The sequence below is a fragment of the Hypanus sabinus genome, chromosome 24 (assembly GCF_030144855.1).
Source record: "Hypanus sabinus isolate sHypSab1 chromosome 24, sHypSab1.hap1, whole genome shotgun sequence".
NCBI lineage: Eukaryota > Metazoa > Chordata > Chondrichthyes > Myliobatiformes > Dasyatidae > Hypanus > Hypanus sabinus.
In genome coordinates this window covers 8,712,963-8,738,980 of record NC_082729.1, presented here as the reverse complement: position 1 = coordinate 8,738,980, position 26,018 = coordinate 8,712,963, and the positions used below count along the sequence as shown (strand labels likewise).

General features: G+C 39.5%; 1 protein-coding gene across 8 annotated transcripts in view; it reads right to left on the bottom strand.

The window, feature by feature from the left end:
* Positions 1-3,812: 3,812 nt before the first annotated feature.
* The window catches only part of qkia (QKI, KH domain containing, RNA binding a), a 136,012-nt gene continuing 113,806 nt past the window's right edge, over positions 3,813-26,018 (bottom strand). The window contains exons 5-9 of one of the 8 annotated variants that reach the window (XM_059949249.1): positions 16,901-16,991; positions 13,314-13,616; positions 9,260-9,334; positions 7,508-7,620; positions 3,813-6,679 (exon numbers count right to left, since the gene is read on the bottom strand). In XM_059949249.1, the coding sequence (XP_059805232.1) occupies positions 6,656-6,679; positions 7,508-7,620; positions 9,260-9,334; positions 13,314-13,616; positions 16,901-16,991 (606 nt within the window). In that variant the 3' untranslated portion in view covers positions 3,813-6,655. Of the gene's footprint in view, positions 6,680-7,507; positions 7,621-9,259; positions 12,409-13,313; positions 13,617-16,900; positions 16,992-26,018 lie in introns of those variants that run through there. The other 7 variants (XM_059949251.1, XM_059949250.1, XM_059949252.1 and 4 more) reach the window with 7 other exon arrangements.

Below are 26,018 nucleotides of genomic sequence, written 5' to 3'. Positions count from 1 at the left end.
CCCTGGAAATCATGCTGACTACAGCCTATTTTATCACGTGCCTCTAAGTACCAAGACCTCATCCATAATAGTCAACTCCAACATCATCTCAATCACTGAGGTCAGACTAACTGACCTTGTTTCCTTCCTTCTGCCTCTCTCCTGCAGTGACATTTGCAGTTTTCCAGTCTTCTTCAACCATTTCAGAATCTAGTGATTCGTGGAAGATCACTAATGCCCCCACAACCTCTTTCAGAACTCCCGGGTGTACACCATCTGATCCACGTGACTTCACGCACTTCATCCCCTTGATAACTGGAACGTCCATCACACTGTTAATGTCTTCCACAATGAAGACTGATGCAACACACTTATTCAGTCTGTCTGCTGTTTTGTTGTCCCCCATTACTACCTCTCCCGTATCATTTTCTAGTAGTCCACCATCTCTTTTACGCAAACTTTCAGTATCCTCTAATATTATTGGATAGCTTACATTAATATTTCATCTTTACCTTCTTGATGACTTTTTAGTTGCCTTGCTGGTCTTCAAAAAGCTACCCAATCCTAACTTACAACTAACCTTGCTCCAATATATGCCCTCTTCGGCTTCTGTGTTGGCTTTGACCTCGTTAGCCATAGTTGTATCATCTTTTCTTTAGAATACTTCTTCCTCTTTGGGTTGTATTTATCCTGTGCCTTCCAAAATTTGAACCATTATTGCACTGCCATCATCCTTGCCAGTGTTCTTTTCTGACCGGTTCTAGCCAGCTCCTCTCTCGTGGCTCTGTAATCCACTTTACTCACCTGTAATACTGATACATCTGACTTTAACTTCTCCTCAAATTTCAGGTGAATTCCATATTATGATCACTTGACCCCAAGTGTTCTTTTATTTAGAGCTCTCTAATCAATTCTGATTCACTGCACATCATCTTCATTGCTGATCTAGTGGGCTCAACCATGAGCTGCTCTAAAAGCCATCTCATAGGCACTCTAAAAATTCACCACCAGTAATCCAGCACCAACCTAATTTTCCCAATTTACCTGCATACTGAAGGCCCCATGGCAACTGTAACTGTCCCTTCGGCCTGCATTTTCTACCTCCCGTTGTAATTTGTAGGCAACATCCTTACTACTGTTTGGGGATCTGTATACAACTCCCATCAAGGTCTTTTTACCTTTACAGTTCCTTAGCTCTATGCACAATGACTCAACACCTTCCAACCATATGTCACCTCTATTTGGTTAAAAAATGAAATCAACAAAGCAATGCCACCCCATCTTCTTGCAATGCAATCTGTACCCTTGCACAGGACATTTACAATTATAAGCTCCCATTTATAATTCTATGATGCCTACAACCTATCTGCCAATCTGCAACAGCATTGCAAGTTCATCTAAAGGCAGTAAATCAGTGGCTATATTTCAATAGGAGTTTGAGGAGATTTGATATGTCAGACTCTTGCAAGTTTCTACAGATGTACCATGGACAGCATCCTAACTGGCTGCATTACCATCTGGTATGGGGGGGGGGGGGGGGGTGGTTACTCCATAGGATCAGAGCAAGATGTGAACTCAGTCAGCTCCATCATGGGCATTAGCCTCCATAGTACGCAGGACATCGAGGAGCAATGCCACAAAAAGGCAGCGCCCATCATTAAGGACCCCCATCACCCAGGACATGCCCTCTTCACACACTGCTACCATTAGGAAGATACAGAAGCTTGAAGTTGCACAACTTCTCCTCTGCCATCTGATTACTGAATAGACTTTGAACCCATGAACACTAACACATTACTTTTTAATATTTTTTGCACTAATTATTGGAATTATTTGGTATATACTTACTGTAATTGTTCTATTACAGATTTCACAACATATGGCGGAGATATCAAACCCAATTCTAATTCATGCTATTTGTACATATTTACATTGGTGGTGCTAGATACTTTGGAAGAACCACCTCCAATTCTGATTTTGAAAACAGTGAATGGAAAATTCCCGCAATGAAATGTAGTTCACCGGAGGGCTACAAAGTACCAATTAAATATTTCCTTCAGACAGCAAACAAAAACTTATAAAACTTTGATGTAGCAGTTTCAAAACTAAAGTGTTATGAAGCTTGAAAACATTTATTCCTTCAATACCACAGCACAGTGGGTTATTGGACACCTAGGCAGCTAATCACCTTGTCCAGTAGTGCAGAAAAATCACAAACACAAGAAAATCTGCAGATGTTGGAAATCCAAGGCAACACATGAAAATGTTGGAGTAACTCAGCAGGTCAGGCAGGCAGCATCTATGGAAATGAATAAACAGCTGACATTTTGTAAGGAGTGACTCTTGGTTTGGAGAGAGGGGTATCAAAATTGAGACAGTTGGTGTCTTGTCCACAGCTAACAATAAAGAGATCCAGAGCAGGCAGAAGACTAGAGCAGAGTGTCCAGGTAGAGGTGGGGGGGGGGGGGGGGGGGGTGGTGGTTGAAGATGAGTCATCAATGTGGGCTTTGCCAAAGAAGTAGGCAGAGAGGTTGGAAGAAGAGCTCGGTGTCATGGCAGGCGCGGAACTCACAGAGGTCAAAGGCTAGGCACAGAACATTCTGCCTTAGAGGGGGTAAGGTCAGAGGGAACTGGGAAGACCTGGCATGACAGAGCTAGGATCAGGGGTTAGGCAGATAAAAATAGTTGGCAGTCTGAAGGATGGCTGGGGTGTTCAGGGAAGATGGGTGCTCTGAGGGCCCAAGAGCTGATGGTGGAACCTGTGAGACACAGGTTTGCGGAGTGGTGGTGGGGTAAGGGGACTAGGGTTCGAGCTGCAGCACGTGAAGTCCCAGCCTGGAGATGCCATCAGTCAAGGCAGAAAAATAGTCAACCACAATGAATGAAATTATACCCCAAATTTGTAAGAAAAACTTGTTTGTGTTTAGTAAAATATTGTTTGAGCTCATGGATATAGGCAGACATTCCAGTTTTACGTCATTTTATTGCACACGTACAAGAGAGCTCCTTTTGGTAGAAGTTACATACAAGTGAATTTCAAATTTATCTATAAATACTACTTATATACAGTTTCAAACAAATATCATTTATGCATAGTCTATCTTAAAGTGAAAATTGCAGACATATAGTGACTGCAATGTGATTCCCTAAACAATGTACTGTATTAGATCTTCAGTGTTCTGTCTCTTCCAATTTACATGATAAAACACTGGGAAATAGGCAATTATATAATATAATTCACACTCAGTAGTCCATGGACTGCTTTACTAACTATTGCCAACCTCCCCTCTCATCCCAACTCTTTCCAAAAAAATTATTGAATTGATCTCAGCATAAAAAGTAATGAACGTTTATTCCCCATCGCCCAGTACCGAGCTCCCTACACCCTCCCCCAGATCATTGCTTGTGTGCCTCTATGAACAGCATCTTCTGCATTAGTCAAAAAGAAGAAAGAAAGCACAGAGGCCAGGTCCAACATTAGTACACAGAGAAGGTGCTTTTAGCTGGTAGGCAAAAGACAAGACTAGACAGATATCTCGAAAGAAATGTTACTTTGTTCCCGACCTCGAAGGGATGATATCCACATCACCCCATCCAGGTTGTTCTATAATACCGAATGTAGTTTTTTTATATATATATATATATATATATTGCTGTGCAGTGCAAGTCAGTCAACGAAACGATATAGCACATAACTTGGAGCAATTTTTCAGCTAGTGTTATTGTGTGCGTGGATGTATGTACTTGGGAGTAAATTCATACTCGTCAAAAGGTTAGTCCAGTGAACCAGACTGTTCATCGAGGGTTAAACAAACTATTCAGCAGTTAGTAGATTTGTACTATAACGTTTATTAAAATAAATGCCAGGGTTAATAGAAACAGCAAACACCATGAAATAAAATGCAAGCATGTAAAAACATTTTTTAACAAGAAACTTATTAAATGAATAATGAGTTAACAAGTCAGAAAAGGCAACACTCCCAATGATAGAGATTATGATCACGAGAAATCTGCAATGGTTTCTGGCTATCAAAACCACAGTGGCCTCAAATCTGGAAGAAAAAATTGTAAATGGTATACAATATACATACAAAATGAAGATAGAAAAATACATTATAAACTTGTAACAATGGTGGTAATTACAATACTATACATGTGTGTAGGCAATATATTAAATATTGTACACAGCATATGTAATTGCTTTGCATTCAACCAACCATTTATGTAACAGCAGAGTCTTCGAGCTATTCCTTAATGTAACTGAGGGAATACATAATACTGTCAAAAACTTTCAATGTTTTGTTTACAAAAAAATAACACTGACAAAATATTGAGTTCGTACAATTGATGTAAACTCAATGAGAGTTGACAGAAGAAAAAACATCGAAGGGCAGCGAGAAATAAAACATTTCAAATTTGTTCTTACGCACTTTGTTCTAGAGTCAAACACTGCAGCATTGTATAATTAGTGATAAGAGCTGGTTTTCTGCTTCTAATTAATCGGCAAAACTAAGCCAAAAAAAGGCCTTCATTTTGTAAGTGAACGTTAGAAAACTCTCTGATCTTACGCGAGAAAAAAAGCTTCAATTTTATGGAGAAATAATGGCACGATGAGAAAAATTTGAAATATGAACAACTTAGGAAGACACAAATGGTGGCATAAAATAGAAGCTGGTTGAGAAACTTGTTGCATAGAATCAATAAACTGAACAGGCCTAATCGCTTTTAAATTTGAGTAGCTTCACACAACTGCCCTCGCTGTTCTCTCTTTTTTTTGAACACCTTTGCCAATTCAGACCACTTCCCTTCTCTCTAATGATGGACTGACATGCATCAGGATTGAGTCAAACAATATGTTGGTTAGACACTTACAAAATGACCAGGCATGTATAAGGCACTATTTTCCTTCCGTTATGCTCTTCTCTTCTCACCCACAACCCTGCAAAAATCCTAGATATACTGTTTTGGTCTTCAGTTTATCTTTTTTTTAAACCATAACCATTCAGCTTCACTTCCATTACATTTTTTTAAATAGTTTTTGTATTTTGTTACTGCAAGTAAGTATAAAAAGCTAAATTGTCAAAAATATATATTTCTTCACCAGCACCCTGTAAAAGTATCTAGTTTTTCCTCTGTGGTTTAAATGCACTGAACTTATCTACACTTTTATAACATATATAGTAAATAGAATAGGCAAGCATGGCTTTCACATCCTTCTGAAAGAAGTGTCCATTTACGAAGAGTTAGAAACAGATTTTTTTTTTGCATCCAGAAAGTGACACATTATGAATGTACCTTCACGTCAAGATACGTGTGAGCAGTAAGAATGGCACAGGCTTTCCCCAAGCTGAGCTTGAATGCAAACTAGTACATTGGATCAATGTATGCAGCTCGGATCAGTTAAATGAAATCGTAAACTTGTGGGGCAGGGACGAGAGAGAAAGGAGAGGAGAATACTATTGTGCACAACAGTAATTGGAGATGACAAGCTAAATGTTTGGCCTCTTCAATTGAATGCTTAATGCAAAAGAATAACACAACATAAAGTTCGCAGAAGTTAATCAAACAATTTCATAAACATTTCAAGTGGTATTTTTAGCAACTCAAAAAAAGCGATTTCTGGCACAAGATGCTCTAACGATGCAAAATGTTATGTTACCCCTATCTGTGTTCTGGCAATTATTATACTTTAAACTGCATGGTTTGGATTAACCAGGGCTGTAGATACCTGGGAAAAGACTGGAGAGTCAGGCTCAAATCATGAATAGATTTGAAGATCGATATATGTAGAAGATGGCGAAAGGTTTCAAGTTTGCTGATTATTAAAGTACGCCACCAAGATGGTGTGCTTGTGGCATGATGTGAAGTCCGTGCTACAAGTGTACTAACCAGCAGACATCTATTCAACTTACAGCTGAGGGGAAGGGGGATGCCGCTGACTGGAATTGATTGAACTACAAAAATACTGGGAGAAACCGTCCCATAAAATTAATTGTTGACTGATTTAATTGGCTTAATCAGGTAGTTCTGATAACTAGGCTTTGTTCAAAACATTTTTATTTTGTTTTGTGGCTAGCAATACTGAATTACATTCTCTTTCTAATGTGGCTCCAAAAATGGGCTTGAGTGTTTGGCAACAACAACCAATAGTACTGTACATGAAGTATTAAATCTTTGTTCATAATTGCAGTGTACACTGTCAGTATTGAACTCTTCCCCAATATACTTGACTCAAGGTTCATTCATAATGCATCATTACAAATGCGGTCAAAGAGTTTGTAACTACAACACAAACTAACATCAGATCTCCATCACATTTGTCCGGTGGCAACTGTTTGTACAGCGCTCAATCCTTTTGCCAGTGCAGTTAGAGACCTTCCTTACCATTCTTTAGGGAGAATCTTTAAGAGATGATCACTGAGAAACAGTAGTGAGGGATGAACTGGACTTATTGCTTTAGTATTACTCAGTGCAGGTTCTGGCACCACATTCACCCAACCAGAAAAGCTGTGGCTGGAGCTTTTTTTTTATATAAACGTTGTTAGGTAACGAGACGAACAGACAGTGCCTCAGCTCGCTGCATTGGAGACAGGCAAGCATAGGCGATAACCAGTTAACTGATCAGCAGACAGGCATGGTCAGGTCATCATTGGGTGAAGAGTTCAGAGGTCAAAGGTCATGGGTTAGTTGCTTGTGGCAGCTGGGTAGTTAGGAACATAAGAAAACAAAAAGATAGAAAAAAGATATTAGCGTCAGCTAGTGAAGACTGATGACATGAACACTACTTAACTAATACAAACTATTTGTAAAAGATCTGAAACTCGATCACAAGTATCATGATTTGAGCATGAAAACATGTCAAACTTTCAACAAAATGAACAGAAATACACAACTAAATTAATGGTTAGTAGCAGTCACAATATAAAGTTCAAGGCTGGAAGAATTTTGTACAATACATGAGCCAAAACAAATTTAGAGTCATGGTCCGTTAATTACAATTCTAGTCCTCCAGATATACATACAGCAAGCACTTAATATGGAGGGAATTTTAAGCTGAAATGCACACTACTTTGGGCCACATTTTGATTTAGGATATTTCATGCCACATTTACTTCTGTCATGGAATTATGGCTTCTAATGCCACATAGCACCCACCATCAAGCAACCCCTCTCCCACAAACAATCACCCCCTTTCCTCCCCCACATCTGCTGCCACATCCTTGCCTATGGTCTTTTGGATCCCAGTGACAAACAACTGGAGAATGGTCCCAAAGTTATCAAGAGTGTCGGAACCACCTCTGCCTCCTGGAGACAGTAAGTGGAGAACTCTTGACATCCAACTTTGGTCTTGTATTAATTTCCAGAAAATGATTTTGCCACAATGAAATGCTGTTTTAAACTTTTTAACTCCTCGTCACAAGCATGTGGCAGCCATTGCCACATGGTGTTGGATACCGTATTCAAAATCAAAATTGTGAGTGCATGTGTTCATTTTAGGTTAATAATGAGAAGCCTGTAATTTACATACTGAGTACTGTTGAGATGGTGATCCTTTGGTCTCGTACAATTTGAATTGAGGTCCTGCCAGATTTTTGTAGGGCCCAGGACCCAGGACCAATGGATTCATCCAGCCCTGAAGGTCTAAAAAAATTATGGGAAGAGAGACAGCAAAAAAAATTCAAAAAATGCTTTTCTAAAGATGTTCGAATTGACTGCTATTAAACATTAGTATTTATCTATGGCAAAATGAAAGGGCAGAGGTTACTTTTACTCTAGATGAAAGTTAATCGGGGAATACCTTTGCTCCAAAATTCATTTTAAAGCACAGCGTTAAAATCACTGTTGCCGTGTTTAACGTAAAAAAACCCCTACACATTTCTAATGTTAATCAAGCTTCTAGATAGATGCAAGTTCAGTGGGGGTGGTCTGAAACTGAACACATTTGCAAAAAAAAATTTCTGTACAAAAATTGCTACATCACAATTTCAAATACCTACTCAGTTTCACTGATTCACATTTTATCAAATGGAAATAGCATTAAAACTAAGTACAGTTAAATATATATTTTTTATGATTGCATCTCTACAACAAATTTTCAGAAAACAGCCATGTGTTGGAACCAGAATAAAAAGACTATACTTCGAAGGCAGTACAAAGAAGAGTTTTGGAAAGGCAGGAAGTACCATTTAACCCCACAATATACACGTAGCTTAAACATTCCCTCTGCTATTGAAATAGGTTGCTTTTTCTCTACACAAGACATTAAAAGCTTTTCACAGAATGAGCAAACTTCACAGGAATGAAAAATTTTATAGTAAAGAATAAAAAATAAATACCCATGATAAAAATTCCAGTGCAGAAACACTAGACAACCAAAAATTTTATTAAGACTAAAAACCAGGAGCAAAAACACATTGCAGAGAACAAAAATGAAATACAAACTCAGTGCAAATTTGAACAATTTTAACCAGAGTAGACATGACCCTTGAATATGTACACCTACAATTAAGTCCTCAGGGACCAAGGTTATTATTTCCATAAAGCGTGCATAGGGTTGAATAGCTATTCGGGCAGTAATTTGAGCTCTAAGCTTCATTGCCCTTGCCTCTAATCAATTCCTGTAAACTGTTACACTAAAGAAGCAAATAAAAGTCAAAAGGGCACTCTGACGGTGTATAAAAAAAACCTTAAAACTTCAAACAATGCTTTTAAATTATAGTTTACAAGGCCTCTGTACTGAGGCTCAACTGCAACTAAGCAAACTGGATCCAGCCATTATAAAATGCTCCCACCATTGAGTTGATATCGCTTTGCAAATGTTAAATGCAGAAAAATAATCTATTCTGTTCAAGCAGGATTTATTAGACAGAAGATTAATAAAGAAATGTAGACATTTTAGTAGCTTCATAACTTTGAGCTCCGTGGTAAAAAACCCAAACGTCAGCAACTAATCATGTCTTTTTTTTATATAAATATGATTAGCAGTTGGCGAAGCCACAGATAGATTAATATTATGGATTTATACAAAAATGATGAATTAAAATTAGTGCAAGGAGAACCAATCTGTACTCCTGACTTCTTGTATTACTTAGGAATGTAAAGTTTTTTTGTTTTTAGATTTCCAGTGGTCTTTATTGGTTTCTAAAATAATTCCGTTTGCATTACAGCCGTTCATTTCATGCTCCTCATTCCAATGAACCAAGTACTTCCTACTCTTGACAAGTCACTGCTTTAATACTGATCAAAATAAGTGCCGTTCTGGCTACAAAACTAAACTAACCTCTGTCTGCGGTCACAATCCTTTGGTAAGGATGGACACGCGAATCATGCCTCCGAACTTTTGTTGCCATCGCACCTAGTTAAATTGCAACAAGTCCAAAAGAAAGTTAGAATCTTTTTTTAAAAAAAAAAGGAACTCAAAATTGGTGAAGATGTACATAATTCAACAATACAATAGCACAATGACTTGAAAAGTTAGGTAATCTTGCCAGACATTTGCTTTACTAACTGCTTATCTCTTAGTACTGTGTGCTGGGGCTGTTCAAAAGGTTTCATTCCAATGGATAACTGCATATGACCAAACACACCCAGGTACAATATCAATTTTGGTTAACTTAAATAAAGATTTGCTAAATGGCCTTGGACAAGATGAACAGAATATTTCAGTGTTCAAGTCAACTGTAGTATTTTCAGTGCTAGCCTTTTGGAAATCCTCAAGCAAGTGAAACCAGATTAATGCAGTAAGCGTGAAGCTTACCGACATTGTTGCAAATATCTCTAAGACTGTTGGGAGCATTATTAAGCTGTCATTCCTTGACAATCAACACTCAAAGCTTTTTCTTGCAATCTAATACTATTTTTAAAAAAATTGAAAATCCTTAAACAGGATACTAGTTAATGGGATTAGTGTAAATGACTTAAAATCCATAGTGTCAAAGTTAAATTATGAAGATTTGTTTCAATAGGGTCCAGGAATTTCCTTACCAAACCCGGAGAGTAAAGAAAGACATCTGGAGTATTGTATACAGTTCTGGTCACCCCACTATAGGAAGGACACTGAGGTTTTGGAGGGGGTGCAGAAGAAGCTTACCAGGATTCTGTTTGGTTTAGAGGGCAGCTGATATCATGAGAAGCTGGACAAATTTGGGTTGTTTTCTCTGAAATGGCAGAGGCTAAGGGGAGATCTGTAGAGGTTTACAAGATTATGAGAGGGATAGATAGAGTGGACAGACTGTATTTGTTTCCCAGGATTGAAATAGCTAATCCCAGAGGGCATGCATTGAAAGTGAGTGGGACAAGTTTTTACTCAGAGTGACAGATGCCTAGAATGTATTGCCTTGTATGGTGTTAAAGGAAAATACAGAGGCTTTTATGAGGCATCTGGATAAGCACATAGATGTAGAGAAGATGGAGGGGTAAGGACACGGTGTGGGTAGGAGGCATTAGTGTTTGGGTTTTGTTGATTCGTTTTTTAGCTGGCTCTGCACGATATTGTGGGCCTAATGGCTTGTTCCTGTGCTGTACAATTCTATGTTTTAAAACTTGTATTCAGAACTGCTTTGTTCTTCGGAGTGTCTAAATACAAGCTCATTGAAATGCTTTATTTTGGTATGACAGACTCAAATTTAACAGTATTTAACACCAGAGCACTCTGCACAAATTCTGAAGATGTTCTTCCAAAGATGCCCACTCCTATTATGTAAAAGCAGCCCTGGGTCCTTTATGGAACCTGCAGATTACTGTAGGTCTCGTTACTTTATTGTGATGTTAGGTAAATTGCATCACACAAGTTATCTACTTAAGTTTACTCATGTGCTATGTTGTTAATTAAGTTAGCACCGGTAAATATTCAAGAGGGGGGAGAAACACTGTGGGCAGCTTACACATATAATTTAGTGCAGGAGAGAGATCCAAAACCACAGTAAAAACCCATCAGCATTCATTGATAAGCAGTTAGTAAAAAATAAAGTACAAAAATAAATGAGCCTTGCACCAAGCAGAGATTGAAACACTGCAGATTTGGATCATGAGTGCCAGTTTGGCAAGTGTCAGTGTGTTACAAAGGTTGATCAGTGGTTAGTGTGCATTGTGATACAAAGATCAGATTCCAATGCCTCTTGCTCTAGATCCCAAAAGAAATGTACTTTTAAATCATAACAGCATATGCCACTTCAAGGCAGCAGCACTATTTCCAGAATTGTTTTAAAAACTGGTTTCAAAGGAATTTAAAGCAGTTTAAGCTTCAGCTTATCTTGATCTATTATTTCACAGGCACAATGACAAAAGACTCCATTGTAATGATTAACCCTTAAAGCCCTAGCCACAGATTTTTTTTTGTGGATTTTAATGTCATGGGTTAATTTACCAATGTTTACAGATTAATGTTGTTACTGAGATAAAGTACTAAGCCACCATTTCAGGAAAAAAGGGTAAAGAGCGATGTTTGGTAGATCAAAATAAAATATCAGCGCATTGAGACTAGTCTGCAATTGACCTTCGAAATCACTGCACCTGCACCTTCTTCAAAGGGTAATGTCTAATTCATAGGTAGGTCAGGCAAGGAACAAACTGGACACAGTTCAGATCTCCTACGCTGCTTCAGCACTGCATCTTGACCATAAAAGCCTCAAAGCAAGATTGCCCATTGTGAGCAGTTTTACATTGTGGGTCTGTATCCAACAGAAAACTAAAACAGAAACTGTATACATTTGAGATATAAAATAGGAACGTCTCATTTCAATACGGGTTGGAACTGAACCCAAATAAAATTGACAAGAACGGAGTGTTCTAATCCATTGCACCATCATGTCCCCAACACATTTCTTGCAATTTTCCATTCTGACATTTAAATTTTAAATACAGGCCCACGAGTTAAGCAGTATGACAATTTAGAGCTGCTTTTTTTTTAGAATTATATCTGAATCAATACATTGTCTACTAGTTATATTTACAAAAAATCTAAAATACACTAAATTTTTTTTTGATTTTTGTTTAAAAATCTAATAACCTTTATGGGAAAGCCGGTAAAAACCCCCTTTAATTCTGGTTCTTTGTTTATCACCGCACACCATCACCTTGCTGCTCCAAGTAGTGGTTTGATAGGGTATGTGATATGGCATTCATCCAATCAGGTCTTCAGTGTATCCATTTTTTCAACATCGCTACAAGGGAACACTTGTTTCAAAAAAATAAAAGTGCTTTAGGTACTTTAAACCACTGACCGTGTCCTTAAGTCTTAGGATATATTGTATGATGTGGTTAAAGCCTGCCAAATACTGTACACCCTGCACCCAAAATAAGCTTGGCTATACTGCTCGTGTTTCAATGTGCTTGGTCAGGCTCTTCACTTCTTCAGAGGAAGTTATTATTTTCCTGAGGATTCAGACACATGTCCCATGCATTCTTAGCCTTTCGCTGGAAAAGCCATACCTAAGGACAAACAATCAGCAAGTTAAGAAAGTTAACAGTTTTTCCACTTGTACAATTTTAAGAATAACTTAATATAGCATAACACATTAGCTTGTCCCTCATGATTCATTTTTTTAAACTCACTACAAACCCTCTTACTTATTCCCATGTCCTCTTATCTTGCTTAAATTGTGTAATCTCAGTGGTTCAATTAAATTTCAAAGCTTTCAGTGTTCTACAGCTGTTCCTAAGCAATTAGTTAAATGTTGAAAATTCAGAACAACTCATTTGCAGTTAATTCAATTTTTCAGCATTACTCAAACTGCAAGCTAATCTACATTTTAGGTAGTCCACCAAATGTACTAGGTAACATGTATTTTCCACAACTGATGGTCTCACTTTAAGGACTATCTTGTTATTTCACAGTCTTTCATTTCATGTTATTTCATACTCGTTATTTATTGCTATTTATTTATATTACCATTTGCAGTCTGTTGCTCATTGATCCTGTTCTCAGTTACTATTCTATAGATTTGCTAAGTATACCAGCAGAAAAGGAATCTCGGGTTTGTATGTGGTGATGTGTATGTACTCTGATAATAAATCTTACTTTGAACTTAAAGTCACAAGAATTGATAAATATCATATCTTAACTTTAGCTGTAAAGTCAAACATCTGTACGATTCATTTTAAAAAGTTCAGCTGTGAATATGATTGTGTACTAATAAAAATAAGTTATTTCCATTAGGTTATATGAACCTGCATACAGATCTCAGCGTAAATAAGTGCTGCGATGGCTCAGCTATCTTTCAAGAGGAAATTGATTTAGCTATTTAGAAAAGTAAAGCAAAACCACGAAATATCAAAAGTAAAGATGACATTTTTGCTATTTTGATGCTTCAAGTCTATTTGCAGGGTTTGCTTACCTAGAACCCCACTTGGCTCCATTGGATATTCCAGTAGAGATGCGGCTGGTGTCAAAGCATACGGGTAGTCGTAGGGAGTTGTATAGATTATACCAGCTTCTGGTGAAGGTGGTACTAAGGCAGTTGGATGAGGAGTTCCGTTAGGCATAACTGTAGCTGTCTGAATTGGCCTAATGATATTCATAATGGTAGGACCAGCTGGCGTAGAGGCACGCAAGGCAGCTGGTGGAAGCATGGGGGCAGCTGGCCCAGTAATCAGCCGTGGACCCTGCGATGTTGCTGCAAGAGAAAAGGCAAGGGTAGCTGCAGTAAGCAACAGGGATCACGAGGAGGGGAGAAAGGAAGGTGAGCAGGAAACAGGAGGAAAAGAATTAAAGGAAGTATGATAGGGAAGGAAAACAGGAAATTAGTCCATGCAATGATCAAATATGCCCAAATAAAAGCACCCCTATTTGCAAGCTAATTTCCCCTTTACCAATATTTAATCAAGCACAATTTTAAAGAAAATACAAATAGAACAAACTGAAGTGATATATACAGCAATAATTTGACACAGAAGCCAAAACTGCAAATTCAAAAAGCCGTGACAGTCAATATTTTATACCAGATTGAAATACTAGTGCCATGTATTGTAGCCATTTCTTTGTGATATATTTCATCCCTCTGTATCTCATATTGACAAGTTCTAAAATAAGATGCGAATGAAATATGCACATATCTTCCAGATTTTAGATTATTCAGTTAAAAGCCATGTCACAGTATTCTTTTAATTATTCTTGAAATGATCTCTTACTTGATTCAAGTTACAAATGTTTTATTGCTCAGATTTAAGATAAACTACAGATGGTACAAGCAAAAGCACCAGCATTTCTGTGCACTTTGAGATGGAATACTTTCAGCAGCGTTGAAATTAGCAAGTGCAAAATTTACATACATTTACCAAAAATGCATTAATGGGTACATGCAAGGTGATACCATTTGTTTGGAAGCAAATGTTTCTGTATCCAGTGAATTTGAATGACAAACCAGTAATCAAGAGGGATATATCCCACAAGGTTGGCTGATGCACTGATGCTAATCATGACTTCATTCCTATAGCTTTTAAATGCACATCAAAATTAAGCCCTTAAATCAGGGTTTTTCCAACCTGGGGTCCATGGATTGATTACTCAGTTAATGACAAGGCGGCATGGCCTAAAAAAGGTTGGGAACCCCTGCCTTAATTGCAACAATGGCATTTAGAATATTTTATCTGGAACATGCATGGTCAGAAACAGAACATTCATCAATTGGTAAACACAAGGAAATCTGCAGATGCTGGAAATTCAAACAACACACACAAAATGCTGGTGGAACACAGCAGGCTAGGCAGCATCTATAGGAACAAGCGCTGTCAACGTTTCGGGCCAAGACCCTTCTTCAGGCCCGAAACGTCGACATCGCTTCTTCCTATAGATGCTGCCTAGCCTGCTGTGTTCTACCAGCATTTTGTGTGTGTTATTCATCAATTGGTATCGCCTCATTCATGTACTCAGTATGCACAGCCACATACTTGTGAACATCAATCATGCAAGTGAACATTTTGATAGAATAATACTCAGGAAGTTGGGGGTTTAGAAAGCCAATTATAATTCAGGACAAGGTGGCATCTTGCAGGTGGATGAAACAAAAGTAAGACAATGTTCAACTACTAGTCCAAAAATTAAACCAGAAATATGTTAAAATATTCAGAGGTGACAAAACTGACATCAAAATTTGTGCCCTTTCAGTATTTGAGGATATTTAGATCTTCCAAAATCCAAATCATACAAGTCTTCTTTCTTTTGGCTCTCAACAGGTTACAAAAGCTTAGCTTACTTGGTCAACTTTAAACAAAATAATCTGGCACAGCTTTACTTGTTTATCTCAGTATTCTAAATCTTATATTCACGAGAATGCTAAAGAGAGTTCTCAGCAAGTGGCAGTAACAGCTTAAAATATTTCAGAAGCCAGGATTTATTTTGAGAGCATTGTTTTCCCCTTGCCCTGAAACAGGAAATCTTTTACACCAGGTCTTTAGGATGCGAGAAGAACTGGAAAATCAACAACTACTTGCCTCAGTGAACTTGGTGAGCTGCTGGACTTTTCCATTAAATGCTGGGAGTCAACTACAAGGACCAGACCGGGCAAGTCGGGCAGATTTTCTTCAAAATGACTTCAATAGATTTTTAATGACAGTCCCGCAGTTTCATGGTTACCAATACTGAGAGCTATCTTCATTAGTTAAGTGGCATGATAAGATGCAAAATAATGTCTAGCAACATTATTATTTTGCTCTTCTAACCCCCTCAAACCACTGCTATCCTAAGTGACAAAAGGAAAATGGGAGGACCCCACTAATAGTTGTGCTTATAATTGGAGATTACTTCATTTAGTGCCACACACAGTGGAATAAAAAGGTCAATATTTACAGTTTGAGCTCACAAAGAACAGTCACAACAGCGGCATCTGAAAGTGCTAGACACACATTTCGAAGGTCAGTTAGTCATCCAGAGCAGACTCAAGGCCAGCAAAAGATTTCTTGATATATTATTACTCTATACTTCCAGATGGGAATCACATCTTCACTGATTCATACCATACTCACTGAATGAATGCTTACTACAACCATATGCTCACAATCTTACGTCATCTGAAATGCTTTGACTTATTGTGGCCAGCATTCCCATTCTTGTAATCCTCAGGTAGATTTTTATTTACTCTGATCCAGCACACTTCCTCTCAGCTAACAACTTAACTGTTTTCTATGTTTAAACCTTTGCACTTGTGACTAAATATGCACTTAAATCTCTTCCAGCCTCCTCCTACATCATAAGGAACTATGAAGCATACGACCACTCCTTCAGTCCTTTAACACTCACTGTTCACTAATTCCAAGCCTCTCACAGTCAGATCCTCGAACAGAACCACAACCTTGTCATAGGGTTTGGAGGCTTGTGTGCCTCAATGACCCAGAGAGCTATGTTGGCTGGAGTCAGGGCTTTACGCTTAGTAGGGTGACCCATGCCAAACAGGTCAAAGGGTACAGCCCAGTCTAAGAGTGGCCCACAGGTCCTTCAGGTTCAGGGGTTCAGCTCATGGCTAACAACCCTGACTGCTAAAACAAAATTGATACAGAAACAGTGATGACGAATCCTTCTATATCTGAGTGCAACGGTACTCCTGAGTCTCCACCTGGGACTTGCACGACTGACAGTAATGAAAATCAAGAGGAAGCTATTGACATGATCAAGAAGCCCTTACATAAGAGAAGGACCTATCAGCAGCATAGTTACTTATCGAGATCGTAAAACTGGAATACTATCCCATCTGCCTGTATCCCATGTTAGTTGCTCTTTGAAACCTCCCCTAAACAATCTCAAACCCTAACATTTTGATGTCAAATTCTATTTAATAATGCACCCATAAGAAATATTGGAATGTACATGTTTTGTTTAAAGCATTAAACAGACGCAAACAGCTTGCAACACAAGTATTATAGCCAACTTGTACTTTCTAAAACCAAGTATCACATTGAAAACAATTATGTGGAAGTGCAGATCTCTTACGTGTTTTGATGTTGGCATCTCTGTAGGTTCCATTAAGAATAGCTAACTCCATCAGTTGCATCTTCTTCAAATTGTCTTCACCTTCTGCCTGCAGTAAGATGAATATACCACTGTTAGTAATTAAGTTACATTGCATGTTGCTTTTGGTACCTTAATACCACTGTCTGTATATGTGGCCTTTAACAGAAGGCAAAGTATCAAAACTTATCCTCATTTCAGTTCTGTTCTAAAACTCTATTCAAGGAAAGTATAGAGTTCTGGAAAAGGATCTCGTGCTTTCCTGGCCAATATGAAAAATATACTCTTTGATTGCACATATAAAACTATGTTGGCCAGACAGGACACATGGTGGAAACCTGCATCAAGAAGTGTAGGCAGTGTATCCATTTGGGTTACCTGGAGAGATCAGCAGTAGCAGAACTCTGCATTCACAATGGCCTTAGGATTGATTTCAAGGCAATGGCTTTTGGGGCTGCATGATAAAGGAAGCCACTGAAATAAAACTGGAGGAAAAGAATCATAACAAAGATGAAGGTCTCACTCTAAGTAACTGGAATAAAACTGTAAACAAGTGGGAGAGTGGAAACCTGATTGCATGAGGACTAACCAATCAGGACTACTGGGCTATAAGTACCACCGGACTAAACATACCCAGGCATCATCCCTGATAAAGATGGCAGAGCTCGTCAATGAAACAGATTATAATCGAAACTTGCACCCAGTTGGAAGCCCGAGAAGAGTTTATCTATACAGAGATCTGGCTTATAAGGTGAATTTCAATACAAGGGATCGGTTTCTTACTCAAACGTTGAATAAGAGGTCAAAAATCCCCCGTGATTGAGTATTTTAATTTTAGATTTAGAGATAGAACATGGTATCAGGCCCAACGAGCCAATGCTGCCCAATTATACACAGGACCAATTAACCTCCTAACCCGTAGATCTTTACAAAATGGGAGGAAACAGAGCACCAAGAGGAAATTCATGCAGTCATGGTGATAACGCACAAACTCCTTTCGGACAGCAGTGAGAATTGAACCCGTGTCGCTGGTTCTATATTTTGCATTATGCTAACCACTACGCTATTGTGCTGCGCTCAATGGAGGAACACAGACATGCAATAAAATACTGAAAATAATTTTGATCTGACATTAAATATTAAGGCAGAGATCAATTAGAAAATTCCACAGAAAAAAAGGCAAAAACACTTGGATGACAGCCAGTTCTGAGAGATAAAAACTGAAGTTTGTTTATCAAAGCCCATTTTCATCCCCTTGTAGACAACACAAGAGGGCACAGTTTTCAGGTGCTTGGAAGTAGGTACAGATGAGATGCCAGGGATGTTTTTTACTCAGAGTGGTGAGTGCATGGAATGTGCTGCCAGTGATGATGGTAGAAGCAGATACAATAGGGTATTTTTAAGAGACTCTTGGATAGGTACATGGAGCTTAGAAAAATAGAGGGCTATTGGTAACCCTAGGTAATTTATATAGTAAGTACATGTTTGGCAGAGCACTGTGGGCCAAAGGGCCTGTATTGTGCTGTAGGTTTTCTATATTTCTACTCCATTTTTAGAAAATCCATTGTCCATAAGTCTATACACACGTTTCCATTGTTACACTTGATTGGTCATATTCTCTCATGTCTTATCCTCTTGCTCTTCACATACTTGTAGAATGCCTTGGGGCTTGATAGCTTCATATTTACCCTTACTCCAACTAAACACTTTCCTAACTTGTCTGTTCCTATCCCTCTCCAATGCTATGGTAAAAGAGACAGAATTGTGATCACTATCTCCAAAATGCTCTCCCACTTAGAGACCTGACACCTTTCCAGGTTCATTTCCCAATACAAGATTAAGTATAGCCTCTCCTCTTGTAAGCCTAGCAACATATTTTGTCAGAAAACCTTCCTGAACACACGTAACAAACTCTACCCCATATAAGCCCCTTGTTCTAGAGAGATGCCAATCAATATTTGGGAAATTAATATCTCCCATGACAACCCTGTTATTATATACCTTTCCAGATTCTGTCTCCCTATCTGCTCCTTGATGTTCCTGTTTCTATTGGGTGGTCTATAAAAAACACCCAGTGGAGTTATTGACCCCTTCCTATTTCTAACTTGCACCCACAGAGACTCCATAGACAATCCCTCCATGACTTCCTCCTTTTCAGCAGCTGTGACAGTATCTCTGATCAGCAGTGCCAAACCCCCACCTCTTTTGCCTCCCTCCCTGTCCTTTCTGAAACATCTAAAGTCTGGGACTCTAAGTAACCATTCCTGCCCCTGAGACATCCAAGTCTCTGTAATGGCCACAACATCATTGCTCCAAGTTCTGATCCATGCTCTAAGCTCATCTGCTTTGTTAATAATGCTTCTTCTTGCATTAAAATAGATACATCTCAAACCATCGATCACCTGCCTATGAGATCACCCTTCTCTATCACCTGCCTATCCCCCTTCTCACACTGTCTCCAAGATTTCTCTACTTGTGAGCCAGCCACTCCTTCCGTCTCTTCAGTTCAGTTCCCACCCCCCAGCAATTCTAGTTTAAACTCTCCCCAATAACCTTCACTAACTTCCCTGCCACGATATTGGCCCCCCTTGGATTCAAGTCCAACCCGTCCTTTTTGTACATGTCGTGCCTGCCCCAAGAGGTTTCAATGATCCAGAAATCTGAATCCCTGTCCCCTGCTCCCAAACCCTCAGCCACACATTTATCCTCCACCTCACTCTGTTCCTATTTTCACTGTTGTGTGGCACAGGCAGTAATCCTGAGTTTATTACCTTTGAGATTCTGCTTCTCAACTTCCTTCCTAACTTCCTGTAGTCTATTTTCAGGACCTCCTCCATGTAGTTGGTACCAATATATACCATGACCTCTGGTTGTTCAACTTCCCACTTCAGGATGTCGTGGATAGAATCAGAAACATCCCGGACCCTGGATCCTGGAAGGCAAACTACCATCCGCGTTTCTTTCCTGCGTCCACAGAATCACCTGTCTGACCTAACTATAGAGTACCCTATTACTGCTGCCCTATCCTTCTGAGCCATGGGACTGGATTCTGTGCCAGAGGCTGTTGCTTCTGTTGCTTCCCCCAGGTAGGCAGTCCCTCCAAAGGTACTCAAATAGGAGTACTTATTGTGAAGGGGGACACTCTAGTATCTGACCCTTGCCCTTCCCTCTCCTGACTGTTACCTATTTATCTGTCTCCCGAGGCCCCGATGTGACTGCTTGCCTATAGCTCCTCTTTATCACCTCCTCACTTTCCCTAAAAAGATGAAGGTTATCGAGCTGCAGCTCCAGTTTCCTAACACAGTCCCTAACAAGTGGCAGCTCGACACACCTGGCGCCGATATGGCCGTCCGGGAGGCTGGGAGTCTCTAGGACTTCTCACATCTGACAACCAGTACAGAACACTGGCCTCACAGAAATACTTCCTGTTTCTATTCCTCCCAGGTAGCTTACCTTGTCTTGACCCATTATCGCCAAAGTCCTACTACCACTCTGCCTCAGATCACTCCATCAATGACTGCTCCACTAGGCAGTGTCTTCCTTTTATGCCTGAATGTTCCCTGCTATCTAACTCATGACTGGTGCCTTGGTTATTGCCGCTGATAGGCCACATACAATGAACAAAGCCTCTCAAAGCGCCCTTTTTAAATAACTGCCGCAGACTTGAAATAACCTTTGAAATATTTGAAGCTCAGATTCTTCTCTTTGCAACAGCTTTCCCTTTTAGAAGTTATAATAGCTGAAAAACCATTATGTTCTCCAAAAAAAAATTAGTTCTTTAACAATTAGCTGTGTCTTTCCAGTCAGCAGAATCAATAATGGACATCTTGCACTGTGTAAGGTAGGAATGGCCAACTGTCTTACATACAGCGGCATGCAAAAGTTTGGGCACTCCTGGTCAAAATTTCTGTTACTGTGAATAGCTAAGTGAGTAAAAGATGATCTGATTTCCAAAAGGCATAAAGTTAAAGATGACATATTTCTTAATATTTTAGGATTACTTTTTTATTTTCACCTTTTACAGTTTCAAAATAACAATAAAGGAAAAAAGCCTGAAGCAAAAGTTTGGGCACCTGCGTGGTCAGTACTTAATAACACCCCCTTTGGCAAGTATCACAGCTTGTAAACGCCTTTCTGTAGCCAGGTAAGAGTCTTTCAATTCTAGTTTAGGGGATTTTTGCCCATTCTTCCTTGCAAAAGGCTTCTAGTTCTGTGAGATTCTTGGGCCGTCTGCTCTTCTGAGGTCTATCCACAGATTTTCGATGATGCTTAGGTCAGGGGACTGTGAGGGCCATGGCAAAACCTTCAGCTTGCGCCCCTTGAGGTAGTCCATTGTAGATTTTGAGGTGTGCTTAGGATCATTATCCTGTTGTAGAAACCATCCTCTTTTCCACTTCAGCATTTTTTTTTAAACAGACAGTGTGATGTTTGCTGGTATTGAATTGAATTCATTCTTCCCTTTCCCAGCGAAACTTTCCTCATGCCACTGGCTGCAACATAAGCCCAAAGCATGATCGATCCACCCCTGTGCTTAACAGTTGGAGGGGTGGTGTTCTCATGAAATTCTGCACCCTTTCTCCAATGTACCTTTGCTCACTGCTGCCAAAAAGTTCTATTTTAACTTCATCAGTCCACAGGACTTGTTTCCAAAATGCATCAGGCTTATTTAGATGTTCCTTTGCAAACTTCTGATGCTGAATTTTGTGATGAGGACGCAGGAAAAGTTTTCTTCTGATGACTCTTCCGTGAAGATCATATTTGTGCAGGTGTCATTGCACAGTAGAACAGTGCACCACCACTCTAGAGTCTGCTAAATCATCCTGAAGATCTTTTGCAGTCAAACGGGGCTTTTGATTTGCCTTTCCAGCAATCCTACGAGCAGTTCTCTCAGAAAGTTTTCTTGATCTTCCAGACCTCAACTTGACCTCCACCGTTCCTGTTAACTGCCATTTCTTAATTACATTACGAACTGAGACTATCTTCTTATAGCCTTCTCCTGCTTTGCTGGCATCATTTATTTTAATTTTTCAGAGTGATAGGCAGCTGCTTAGAGGAGCCCATGGCTGCTGATTGCTGGGACAAGGTTTGAGGAGTCAAGGTATTTATAAAGCTTTGAAATTTGCATCACCTGGGCTTTCCTAATGATGAGTGTGAACAAGCCATAGCCCTAACAAGCTAATTAAGGTCTGAGACCTTGGTAAAAGTTATGAGAGCTCAAATCTCTTGGGGTGCCCAAACTTTTGTATGGTGTTCCTTTCTTTTTTTTCCACTCCAAAATTGTACAAAACAAAACTAATATACTAACAACACACACAAAATGTTGGTGGAACACAGCAGGCCAGGCAGCATCTATAAGGAGAAGCACTGTCGACGTTTTGGGCCGAGAGCATTTTGTGTGTGTTGTTTGAATTTCCAGCATCTGCAGATTTCCTCTTGTTTGCTAATATACTAACCTTGCTTAAAATGTTGAAAAGAATGTTTCATCTTTAAGTTTATGACTTTTGGAGATCAGTTCATCTTCTACTCACTTAACTATTCACAGTAACAGAAATTTTGACCGGGGTGCCCGAACTTTTGTATGCCACTGTAACATGAGGTGTGTTTGGTGGCTCTGGGCCTCTACTCACTGGAATTCAGAAGAATGGGGGAAGACCTCATTGAAACATATCAAATGCTGATATAACTCGATAAAGTGTGTGTGAAGAGGATGTTTCTTGTGGTGGGAGAGTCAAGACCAAAGGTCACAGCCTCCTAATAGAGAGGCATCCTTTTAGAACTGAGATGAGGAGTAATTTCCTCAGAGAATGGCAAGTCTGTGGAATTCCTGTGAAGGCCCAGTCATGGAGTATACTTAAGATAGAGGTTGATATATGCTTGATTAGTCAGGGCATGAAGGGATACAAGGAGGCAGGAGATTGAGGAAAAATGTATCAGCCATGAAATGGCTAAACACTCGATGGGCAAATGGCCTAATTCTGCTCCTTTGTAGTTTCATTATGCAAAATCTGTAACAAAGGATTACAACTTCAGGTCTTTAGCATGCAATGATTCACCTCCTGCATGTTAATCTTTAAAACAATAGATGTAAAGTCAAATGATTCTTTTCCAAACCAGTTGCAATGGCATTTTTCAAAAAACAAAATCTGGTGTATACATCAGCACCATTACATCATCCTCCTCTTTCTTGATTACTACATGGACACTGGGGAGGGCAGGTGACAAAGGCTAAATTTACAGCTTGGATGCCCATCATTTCCTAAATATTTAAAAATATAGGCTGAGGCAAACCAGGAGTATTTCAGTACATGACGTTGACTGGAATACAACTTATAGAAAACTCAGAAGTTAAACTCTTGAGTTGGAGTTTGGTGCAGCTATATTAAATGGCTAAACTAGGGTTGTTTTCTCTGGAGTTCTGGAGGCAGAGCGGAGATCTGATGGAGATAGACAAGATTACAAGAGGCGCAGATAGTGTTTTCATAGAGGATCTGCTTCCTTGGGTTGAAATGACTAATACCAGAGAGCATGCACTGAAGGTGAGAGGGAGGAGGTTCAAAGGGGATGTGAGGGGCAAGTTTTTCCTGCTCAGAGTAGTGGATGCTTGGTATGGTGGTGGAGGCAAATAAATTAGAGGCTTTTAAGAGATGTCTGGACAGGCACATGGATTGAAGGAAGATGAAGGGATTAATGTTTGGATGTTTTTATTTGCTTTTTAGCGGGTTCAGCATAACATTGTCAGCTGAATAGCCTGTTTCTGTGCTGTACTCTATGTTCTATGGCTAATTGCTTTTATATTCACTGTCTTAGAAAGTTTTACTGCTTAAAATTTTAAATCAGATCCACCCTGATATCCCAGTAGACAGCCTCACATATGCAGCACGTTTTGCCCGTACCATTGTGGCAGTCAGAGATGAATTAGTACCGTCTCTGCCTGGAGACTCACTGGCTAATCTTCAAAAGAAAGCCAACAGTTCAGATACTGAGCACAGACAAGTGACACTGCTTTATACTGTTTGATAAATTTGCAGGTTATAAAGTTAAACTGACTCCAGGGAAATGGATGTCATTCAGTCCGTAAATGCAGTTCTGCTAACTGCTGTCAGGAGCTGAAAGTGATGAAGTTTTTCTGCAAAAAGCACAAACTTTATCCTACCACATGCTGCTCTCACACAAAAGTTACTGAACTTAAATGATCCAAGGTACATATCTAAAGAAACCCCTGGAAATATCAAAAAAGAATGGCATTTGCTTGTTGTATTTGCTTATTTATTCTCAATAATAGCATGCATTGGTTCCAAAGAATATAATTGTAAGCACAGAATCAGATCAATTGTCAAAGGACTCAGCCATGCAGCTCTTCCAGACTTCAATAGCTCCCAAGTCTCTGACCAATTCCCCATTTTCTTCCAAGTTGTCCAATCAGTTGAAGACATTCAATTGTTTACACCATTGTTTCACACAAGTGAGAGATTCCCAGTGGCCAGATATTTTAATCTTGATTCCCATTCAAACACATCGGTCCATGGCCTTCTCATGCTACAACAATGCCACCTTCTCACTGAAGGAGCAACACCTTGTTCCTTGAAAATGTCCGGAAAAATTGATATCCATGCCATCAGGTTGGAGGCTACCCAGATGGAATATAAAATATCCCCCCCCCCCACTTCTATTTGTCATGGCCCCTTATCTCTTCTCACCTGCCTTTCACTTCCCCGGGGTCCCCTTTACCCTTCCTACCCATTTGGCTTTATCACCTTCTAGATACCCACCTTTTTATTCTGGAATCTTTCCCCCTTCCTTTCCAGTCTGTACCAGCCTAAAACATCAACCGTTTTATTTCCATAGGTGCCGCATGACATGCGGAGTTCCTCCAACATTTTGTAAGTGCTGATCCTGTGCAAGAGTTTTTCCCCTCATGTCCACAATCCACCCTTTTTCCTGCCCAGTGAACCATCTGGCACCACAATCCTTTGTCAAATTTTTAATTCAAGCACAACTCTCCTTTCTAGCCTCAGTCAAAACTCCAGCAAACACTTCATGCAGCAAATGTAAAATCATAAATCCACTGAAATTAAAACAGAAAATGTCAGTACAGTAACTGTCATTAACTTTAATGCATTGTAGCGATGTGCTACACAAAGCGCTGAAATAACGGCATGCTATCGGTAAGTCATTTTGAAACTAGTTTATTCAAACTTCGCGGCGCTGGCATTTAATCCCTAGCACCCGCCCTCTCCGGGTGGAAAAGACGTCAGAGGTACATTACCAAAGTTTCTCCCCGCGCGCTGGCTATTTGTGAGCCAGTTCACCTGCGCAGAAAGTGGGTCGCCACAGCATCATGCTTTCTGCCAAACTGAACCCTTCACATTCAATTGTTTTGAGTCACTGCTTGCCCATTCAGCCAGCTTAGAGTCAGAGAAAAATATAGCACAGAAACATGTCCACCATCCAATCTAGTCCATGCCGATACATCTACACCCAGACCATAATTCAACATACCCCTACTATTCATGTACCAATCCAAACTTCTCTTAAATATTGAAATTGAGCTTGCATCCACCACTTCTGCGAGCAGCTCGACACTCTCACCGCCTTCTGAGTGAAGTTTCCCCTCACGTTTCCACTAAACATTTCCCCTTTCACCCTCACTCAGCCCATGACCTCTGGTTGTAGTCCCACTCAACAACCTCTGAAAAAAGTCTGCTTGCATTTACCTTATCTACACCCTTCATAATTTTGTCTACCTCTATCAAATATCTCAATCTTCTACATATAAAGTCCTAACCTATTCAATCTTTCCTTATAACTCAGGTCTTCCAGAACTTGCAACATCCTCAAATTTTCTCTGTACTCTTCCAATCTTATTTAGATTTTAAAAAATGAGATTTAATTTATTTAGATTCTCACCTTGCAATCTGCGGGTTAAATTAAACCATATGGTTAAACATGAAATAAAAGAGATGCTGCTCCATGCTCTCTCATCATGATCAATACAGTATTTGGCATAAAATCCTAATTAGGTATATTGTTTGGTTAGGAGTCCATCTTATTCTAGAAAATCTGTCCTTAATCCTGGTGGCACACATTGCCAAGCTTTATG